The 10,038-nt window shown below is 45.4% G+C and overlaps 1 protein-coding gene across 1 annotated transcript in view; it reads right to left on the bottom strand.

Annotated features, from left to right (window-relative positions):
* The window catches only part of THNSL2 (threonine synthase-like 2 (S. cerevisiae)), a 16,666-nt gene extending 8,733 nt beyond the window's left edge, over nt 1–7,933 (bottom strand). Inside the window, exons 1-4 of the mRNA XM_008581989.1 lie at nt 7,638–7,933; nt 5,944–6,138; nt 5,364–5,516; nt 1,704–1,934 (exon numbers count right to left, since the gene is read on the bottom strand). Of these exons, the coding sequence (XP_008580211.1) occupies nt 1,704–1,934; nt 5,364–5,516; nt 5,944–6,138; nt 7,638–7,860 (802 nt within the window). The 5' untranslated portion in view covers nt 7,861–7,933. The remainder of the gene's footprint in view (nt 1–1,703; nt 1,935–5,363; nt 5,517–5,943; nt 6,139–7,637) is intronic.
* Between the last annotated feature and the right edge of the window lie 2,105 nt (nt 7,934–10,038).

The raw sequence follows: 10,038 nt of genomic DNA, 5'->3' as shown, positions 1-10,038 counted from the left end.
GGGAGCGCTGCTGCGCTCCCAAGCACCGCACTCTCCCAAGTGCGCCACGGGGCCGGCCCTATGATATTTTTTTATGACAGAGGAGAAATGGAGGCTCAGGAGAGTCTCAGGGCTTAAAGTCAAACAGCCGATGCCTGCAGAGCAGGGATATAGGAACATCCTCGGCAAATGTGTTTCTTTTGTGCCAGGCAGTGCGTGTGGTCAGCTCTGGGCCACACTACTCCAGGCGACATCCTCGGCAAATGTGTTTCTTTTGTGCCAGGCAGTGCGTGTGGTCAGCTCTGGGCCACACTATTCCAGACGGCCTCACTAACTGGAGAGTGATGTGTCTGGGGAGCACAGTGGGCTTCACCCCATGGTAGTGAAGAAAGCTTGGCTAACATCCAAGGCCTTGGCTAACTGCTGGTCCAGCTTTCTTTCCATCCCCATTAGTGGGGGAAGTCAGGAAGCCTCCTAACCACTAAAATTGGGCTCACCTAAACCCTCCCTGGCACCCATCAGAAGCAATGCTGGTGAAAGAATTGTCACAAACAGTGATATCCACTAGCCTAGTGAGCTGGCGAGGATGCAGGCTCTGGAGCCACACTGCCTGCCTGGGCTGTCATCCTGGCTCTGCTGCTGACCTGCTGTGTAACCAGAGCAAGCCGACTCCCTTCTGTATGCCTCTGTTTCCTCACTATAAAATGGAAATACTACTATTGTCCTCCTCATAGGTGCATGTGAAAAGCACTTAGAACAGTGCCTGATGCATGGTAAGTGCTTGATCAATGCTAATTATTATTAGAGAAATGGTTTTAATACCACGCAGCTGTACAGCATGTTACCATCACGAAATATCCACACACAGAATCTTATTTGCTCCTTACAAAGTGATCCATTCTCCTCTTTGCAGCTGAGGAGTTGGGTGTAAGGGACCGCCCACAGCCAGGAAAGGACAGAACTGGGGTGGGAGGCCCTCCCCTCTGTGCAGAGCCCCTCTTATGTGCAGAGCTCTGTCTGTGCACAACACACTGTGCCTGGGTAGTATGCCCAGGAGCGGGAACACATAATGCCAGTCACGTCACTCACCCTCAGTGCAGGCAGCTGGCCAAGGCTGGGAGTAAAGTCCATATCTCTGACAGAGGGCACTGCCAGCTGGGCACAGAGGCTGACCTTGTCTCTCTACACTCTGCTGAGCAAGCAAGATAATGTCTGTCTCTCCTGGGTCCATCCAATTACCTTAAAAATTATTTTCTACTCAAAACTGCCTACATTCCCCCTTCGCCCCCTCCCCTGTGAAGGAAGGGTATATAAGCATCTGAACCTCACTGGGTCATGGATAATCATTCTTCTGCTTATGTGTGTTAAATAAATTTGTGTGCCTTCTTCTCCTGCTAACCTGCCTATTGTCAGTTCATTTTCAGTGAATCTTCAGAGGGCGGGCAGTGGGGGGAGCTTTCCCTTGGCCCCTGCAGCACATGAGGTCAAGCTGCAGACTCCCCCCAGGGTTACCCATTACTGGCCCCCAGAAGCAAGAGCCCAGATGTCCCCCAAGAAGTTAGGGGGGAAGTCTTCCGGGAGCTTCTTCTGTGTGGTTTCCCATCACCTTCAGAACTAGAAGTTGGCCTTCTTTTTCCTCACAGTCTCAGCCAAAGGGCAGCTGGAAGGACTCAGGCCGCAGGTGTTTTTCTGGAAAGCCCATTTGTGTCCCAGGATCCCCTTACCTGCAAGGTTGCCGGCAGCCCCCGTTGGCACAACCACCTCCACGGGGGGTAGGGGACACGTGTCCAAGGAGGACACACACCGGAAGTAAGCAAAGAAGTGGTGGGCCATCTGCACGAGGACCCGGGACCAGTTGATGGAATTCAGGCTCATCAGATTGTGCTTCTTGACAAAAGCCACGTCGGTGAACACGGCCTTGATGGGCTCATCGAGCTCATCGCTGTTTCCCTCTACTGTCAGGGGAGAGAGGAGAGGACAGCTGTCAGGAGCACAAAGAAACCCCGGGCAGCAGCACTTGCCTGCGACAAGGCCCACCCTGCTGAGCCCGTCCTCCTGGGACCTCCGGCAGCCTTGTTTCCTTTACTACCACGTGGTGTGGCCTGGCTTTCTAGACTCAATATCAAGTTCCTCAGGGACAGAAACCATGCCTCCTATTCTTCTGTTCCTGAAAATCTTCCTTATCTGGGAGAGAACAGAAAATATAGCCAGAACCATTCCCAATGTTTCTACCATTATATAAAAATAAGATATAAAATGTCAGGCTTCTGGGATATTGGGAAAGAATTCCTTTTTGTATTTCATGCCCATGTTCTCCACTCTTTGGTAAAGGAGGAGGAATTGTTGGCCTGTTTGTGAGATGTTGGGAGGCTGATCCTTTACTCCACACTCCTCTTTCCGGGGTTAGGGTGGAAACAGTGAGTACTCCCGGGTGGTCTGCCCTTCGGCCCTCGTTTAGATCATAAGAATGGGTGCTCCGCTCTCTACACCGATGTGGGGGTTAGGGTGGAAACAGTGAGTACTCCCGGGTGGTCTGCCCTTCGGCCCTCGTTTAGATCACAAGGATGGGTGCTCTGCTCTCTACACCGATGTGACAGATAAGCGTGTGTGGGCAGAATTTCTCCTCCCTGAAGCTGGGTGTGTATGTAAGTTTAATTTATGGGGAAATTATGGAGTAAATTTATGGGTGAATTATCCGCTAGTCCAAATTAAATCCCCAATCTAGCTCAACCAGCAATTCAACAGATATAGATCTCTTATTTGATACTTGGGTGTATTTCTTCATTGGATCCATGCTTGGAGGGGAAGGGGCTGAAATTTACTGGGGGAAGTACCAGAGTAGGTATTATGGCTGTTAACCATTCTGTCCTTTACCACCATGTATCAGTGGTGAGGCTGGGGGCTGGCTCTCGAACCACATGGGAACCCTGAATGGTCTGAGCCAGTTGCGGTGATCCCATTCCTTTGCTAGGACCAAGCCATCATTGACTGGCATTCCCTTGGGGTCAGGGTTTGGCTCCAGGATGAGCATGTGACTAAATTCAGGCCAGTGACACACAGGGGATGTCTGCTGAGGTTCTAGGAAAAGGTTCACTGTTTTTAAGAAAGGACCACAGAAACAGAGATACCTGGTTATCTCAATAACCACCACAGAACCACAAAAGGAATGAGCCTTAGGACTGGGGAAGGCAGAGCAGAGAATGGGAAGAACCTGGATTCCCGAAGGCACTGGGAGTCACTGAGTCATCCAACTGGGAGCCCATCCCACTTCCAGTTACAGAAGCTGGAAAAAATCCTAGTTTAAGATGGTCTCAGATTTTCTGTTACTTCTAGCGAAAAGAATCCCAAATAATATAATGAATGAATTCCTAGAGCTTTTTGATTATTCTGTGCTTAAGAAGAAACAAGTATACAATGCATACGGAAATTAGTGACTTAAAAACCCAGTATCCACTCACAACAATCCAGATGGCCCATCCCTATCCCCCAAAACATATATTCACTGTTAGCTCCTGAACTAACACACATCCTCCTGGAAACCAAACCAGAAGGCTCCAGAAAGGACAGGAAAAAATTTGAACAGTGCTGTTCATAAACAAAACTGATTTCTTTAAAGTCTGTTGCCTTATTTTCTTGAAGCTCAGAAAACGTGCAAAACAGAAATTCCCCTTCAGCTCCAGCAATAACACTTTTATGGCACACTGGGCTCATCGCCATCCACTTTTCTGCCTCTATTGTACAAACGAGCACCATCCTCCAACCCACAGGTCAGGAATGGAACTTCCATTCATACCCTTAGGTAAAAGCCTTCTAATTTCTGTGCACAAGGTGAGAAGGGAATAGGTGGCAGAACAGAAGTGCCAAACATTAATCTCTGCTTTGATTCTAGGAAGACAGTCCTAGGTCCATAACTAGGAACTCTGGCACTTGGGGTATAACAGGAACCCTCAGGAGCCTGACTCTTGTGCATTAAGGTCCTGCAATGACTGCAGGAAAATACAGCCAAATATGGGCAATTACCAAAGCTAATGTGTAAGAGTTTGCCAACACCCACATTAGGCAAACCAGGGACTTTTCAATGGAATGTGTATGCACTTGCTAAAGAAAAGAGCAGAGAGGGCTTCTTGTTTGCTCTTGAACAAACAGACAAAGGATATTCATGTTACTTCCATGGGTAAGTTTTGTTTTCACTGTGCTTTTGCTCCTTGACAAAGTTGGTATATAAAAACCTCCTCTACCTGATTGTAACAGGAGGCCAGGCAGGTAAAGGAATATTTTCTGCCACAACATTTGTTGTTCTGCCAGATGAGTGACCAAACTAAGCCAGGCTGCATGGACAGCCTGCCCAAGGCCATAGCATGCGAAATCTCAACCAAGCCTCCAACTGTTCATACTCCCACTCCCGCCCTGGGGAATCTGGTGAGGTGTGAGAGGTGGAAATAAAAACTCATGTCTCCACCAATACTCACCCTGTTTTTCTCCATCTTCAGTCCCCATAATGATTAAATTCATTCAGAATAGATGGCCGGACATGAAAGGAGATGATTTTGCCTTTCTCCAAGCACAAAGTCCTATGAGTCTCACAATGAGGCTCAGGAAGGGGTATAACTTGTGATGGATACCACTGAATAGCTTCCTATTTTAAGTACTTAGACCTGCTAACCAAGTGCATGGCTTAGTTCTTTCTATACCGTAAGTGATGGCATGACTGTCAACATATTATTACATGTTACCACTGAATAGCTTCCTATTTTAAGTACTTAGACCTGCTAACCAAGTGCATGGCTTAGTTGTTTCTATACCGTAAGTGATGGCATGACTGTCAACATATTATTACATGCTAATTACTACATTATAATTGTTATGTTATTACATGTTAATTACTACATTATAATTGTTATGTTATTACATGTTAATTATCACATTATAATTATTCCCTTAAAATAATTATGTAACATGTTTGTGCCCTGTAAACCTCAGTGTCCTGGAATAAAATCCAAGCCATTTGGCTCAGGTTATGGCTTTGCATGGCTGCCTACAAACATGGCACCAGCAGGTTGAACCTGCAGGGAGTCAGCATTCTTTGGGGTATGTTTTCAACCTGCACTCCCCTATGTTGTACTGTTGGTATTGGTTTATGCATCTGTCACCTCCAATAGTTTATGAGACTGTGTAGCCAGGAGCCTACCCAGAGCTAAGCCAAGGCATATGTACCAACCTCAAAATATGACTGATGAAGTGAGGGAGGGAGAAAGAAGGAAGAGGAGGAAGGATGGCCAGCTAGTCAATTGCACAGTTTGTCCCAGCCTATTTCCCAAAAGAGACTCAATCAGGGCAGGGCCACACTGTCCCTGCTGAGGCTGCCCTGCCTCAGCCACACCCACCTCTAAACACACGGACATTCTCCTTCAGCACCGTTGTCATCTGGAGCTCCTGAATCTTCGAACAGTGACCTTTGGGCAGTAGAACAATGATGTCCACGTTCTTTGCCCCTTGAACACTCTCAATGGCAGCACTCCCTGTGTCCCCAGAAGTTCCTGGATCAGAAGAATGGAGAAACCTCCCCTTTAGCACAAGGGGGATGAAAAAAGATAGAAAAGCATTGTTGCTGAATGTTGCTGAACGTGGCAATATCTACTTTTAAATACTTGGAGGATAGGAACCTAGTAGTGGAGGATAGGAACCTAGTAGTCAACCTGGGGTCTGTGGATCCATTAATAAAACTCAGGATGTCAGTGAACTTGGTACCACATAATCTTAAGTATTTTGTGTATTTAAAAATATTATTCTGAGAAAGATCCACAGTCTACACTAGACCAAGGGGTCCACGGCACAAGAAAAGATTAGAAACCCTGCTCTAGAAGGACCAATAACGCAGTCCATGAGTGACTCAGTGGGGGGCATCCTGTAGGTGGACACCCTGCAGTCAGGACACTAAGGTGCTCCGGTGCCCACGTTACAAACCTACAACCACGGTAACGTGCTTCTCTCTCTTGTCCAGGAAGTACTGCAAGAACTGTGCTGTGCAGCACAGGGACAAGTCCTTAAATGCATACGTGACTCCATGCCACAGCTCCAACACGTTCAGCCCGTTCTTCAACCTGGACAGATGGACCACCTCTCTGTGCTGGAATCTGCTGAAGGCTTGGTCGATCAGACCTGTGCAGGCGGGGAGGTGGGAATGGACAGCAGGTGAAGGGCATGATCTCTTCCCTCAAGTTCTCTCTCAGTCTCTTTAACACTTGGAATTCGAGTTTCCATCTCCTGCTACTAGGTAAAAAGACCAGCAATTTTTATCTTAAATAATACCATTTATGAAAATAATTGTATAATATATTTATATAATAATGTAAACCTAGAAAAACTGTTCATAGATTCCTCATAATGATTCCCTCAGAAACCAGAACTGGCAATAGAAGACTTTCATTTTTAACTTTATACAGTTCTTCACTGTTAGAATTTCTTGCGAGCATGTATTCCAATAGAGGGTGAATAAAATCATTATATGACAAACGAATCAATGTCCCATCTATTCTAATGTTCCTTCTTATAGTACAAAGCTTCTAGTTTGTGGCATTACTAAATCTCACTCTGTGATGCCAGAACCTCTGGATGGTTGATGTACAATCCTACCTAAGGCAGGGCAGTCTATCGAATCAATGTCCCATCTATTCTAATGTTCCTTCTTATAGTACAAAGCTTCTAGTTTGCTGCATTACTAAATCTCACTCTGTGATGCCAGAACCTCTGGATGGTTGATGTACAATCCTACCTAAGGCAGGGCAGTCTACAGCAGAGCTTCTCAAACTTTCATTGGCAAACCAAGAACCTGGGATCTTTTTAAAGTGCAGAGTCTGATTCGGTAGGTCTGAGGGAACCCTAGATTTCTAATAAGTGCCCAGGCAATGCCATCACTGCTAGTCACTGAACCATATTTTGAGTGGTCCTTTCTTCTCTCCAACCCAAAACACCCACCATTACATCATGGATTTTATTCTTGCTACTCAAAGTGTGGTTCATGGACCACCAGTACTAGTATTATCTGGACACTTCATAGAAATGCAGGGGGCTGGCCAGTTAGCTCAGTTGGTTACAGCTCAAGTCAAGGGTTCAGATCCCCATGCTGGCCAGCTGCCAAAAAAAAAAAGAAAAAGAAATATAGAATTCTTGGGTCCACCCCAGACTTACTGAATCAGAATTTGCTTTTTAACAAGATCTCCAGAGAAAATGACAGACACATTACAGTTTGAGATAAGCTGGTCCAGGACACTCTAAAAGTCCCTTTTGGAATTGTCATTCAAGGAAATAAAACAATCTGGGGGTGTGGATGTTTTATATGTAGGAAGAAAACATCCCGACATTCAAACCACTCAAGATGATCATGAAATCCCTAGTTCTGATGTTTTTTCTTTTTTTTAAATGAACTAAAGAAAAAAATTCTCTGCATATCATTTCAGCATTCATCTTGCTGGAGGTAGGAGCTGGAATAGATGAACTCTTCGGGATATTTCCAATTGTGGGATTTCAGAGTCAGGAAAAATCCCCAAAGTTTGGGAAATACAACTAGCAACTTCCTAGTCATTGGGTGATAGATTTACAACTCTGTGGGGGGCTGGGCTGGCAGGGGTGGGGAGTAGAAGTAGGGATGGGATGCTCACCATTTAAGTCTTCTCTCGGAATGAGCTCAGGTCCAATGAAGAGAGTGCACAGCTCCTTCACTAGGCCAGGATAGGAGAGCGTGCTCCACTGACACAGGGTCTGTCTGTCCAGCTGTGGGAGCTCCTCGGGCATGAAGAGGCCCCCATCAGGTGCATAGCCAGAGAAGAGGGCCCCCTCAAAGTCGACCGGTGGGGCCATCCCCCGGGTGCTGATGTACCGCATGATCTTGGAGGTCTGCAGAGGGGATAGTCCCAGAGGCACTTGCTTTCCAAGCTCCCAGCACACACAGCCCCCTCAGTTAGCGTCTGGACTCTCACTGGAGTGTGTGTCCCAAACCTAGATACAGGAGCCCTGTCTTGAGTCTAATGCCAGCTTTCATCTGGGACTGTGCAAATCATGACCTCTCCAATCAAAATAAGGTACCTTGGGGTAGGGAGTGCTGGAGCATGCTAGAAAAGAGATAGCTTGGTCCTCACTAGGGAGAAAGCAAGCCTTCGCAGGCAGCAGTGGAGTGGGGGGGGTGGGGGGTGGTAGATAATAGCAATAGTGGGCAACTGCCACTTGGATCTCTTGATAAGGAGAAGACTAACATATCTGGTCATACATCCCTTTAACAGATGTTTGGGTCCACTTCCCAAAAAAATGGTTGCCCAAAATCCAACCACCTTCTATGGTTATTTAGGAACATTGCCTATAACCTAGTGGTTCTCAACTCTGGTTGTTTGTTGGAATCAATTTCGGAGTGTTAAATATATATATATATAAATACCTAGGACCTTACCTGGATCAATTCAATTAGATTCTCTAAATGAGAGCTCCTGGAATGTCTAATGTACAGATAGAATTAAGAACAAGGCGACCGACTCATTGCAATTTGCCTGGGACTTTATTGGTTTTAAAACTGAAAGTCCTTTAACCAACCTCTCCCTATCTCCCCTGCCCTCTATCCTTCCCAGCCTCTAGTAACCACAATTTTACTCTCTACTTCTACGAGCTCAACTTTTTTAGCTTCCATATATGAGTGAGAACATGCGGCATTTATCTTTCACTTAACTGACTTAGTTCACTTAACATGTTTTCCAGGCCCATCCGTGTTGCCAAGTGCTGTGGGTTAAATGGTATTAATCCACACTGTAACAGTGTAGAGGGTGGGAAATCCTATTGTGGCAGTTGAAAGGTGGGGCCTTTAAGAGGTGATTAGATTGTGAGGACCTTTCCCTAGTGAATGGACTGATCCATTCATGGAGTAATAAGTTGATGGTTTAATGGCTGGTAATGGGTGTGGTTCGGTTTAATGGCTGGTAATGGGTGTGGTTCTGATGGCTTTATAAGGAGAGCAAGTGAGCAGGTTGGCGCTCTCTTGCTCAAGCCATTTGCAACGTGACACCCTGCATCACTACAGAGTCACCACCAGGAAAAGGCCCTCCCCAGATGTGTTCCCTGGACTTTGGACTTCCCAGCCTCCAAACCTGTAAGAAACAGGTTTCATTTCTTTATACATTACTCAGTTTCAGGTATTCTGTTATAAGCAACAGAAACAGACTAATAACACCAACTAGAACAGAATTTCAGTCTTGTTTATGGCTGAATAGTATTTCTATATATATATATATATATATATATATATATAATCACATTTTCTTTATCCAATCATCTGCTGATGGTTGATTCCATATCCTGGCTATTGTGAATAGTGCTGCAATGAACTTATAGCTAGATAGGAAGAATAAGTCCTAGTATTCTATAGTACTGTTAGGTTACTATAATTAACAATATTTCATTGCATATTTTCAAATACCTAAAAGGGAGGATTTCAAATGTTCCCAACACAAAGAAATGCTAAATGTTAGAAGTGATGTATATGCTAATTACCCTGGTTTGATCATTACACATTGTATACACGTCTTAAAATATCATTCTACACCACATAAATATGGAATTATGACACATCAATTTAAAAAATAATAATTTTTTAAAAGGAAAAAAAAATAAACTAAAATCCCTGAAAATCCTATGTCCTAGGAAACCCCTCAATCCCAGGCACACTAAGATGGTTGGTCATTGTAGTCAAAAACCAGTGCCCTACCTCTCAGCTAAACCTAGAAGAATAGTTAGAAGTGCTGACATGCTGCCCTTAATACTCTGGCCATGGCTACACGGCCCTGCATGGACTCAGAGCTCTCCGGTTCTTTGGATAAGGAAAGTCCCAAGGCACCCCAGGCCTAACTTTGGTTGCACTTCCACATCAATTAGGTTCCCAGGAGTCAGGTACAAGGTCAAGGAGCTGGGCTTGAACTCTGAACACTTTTCTCTGGATCAGGCAGTGAATGTAGGGGATCTCGTTTAAAAGCCCCAAGTAACTCTGGGGATGAATTTGACTAGACATAGCTCTCAATGCCA

This window comes from Galeopterus variegatus, unplaced genomic scaffold (assembly GCF_000696425.1).
Source record: "Galeopterus variegatus unplaced genomic scaffold, G_variegatus-3.0.2 Scaffold2499, whole genome shotgun sequence".
Classification (NCBI taxonomy): domain Eukaryota; kingdom Metazoa; phylum Chordata; class Mammalia; order Dermoptera; family Cynocephalidae; genus Galeopterus; species Galeopterus variegatus.
This window is presented reverse-complemented; position numbering and strand designations above follow the sequence as displayed.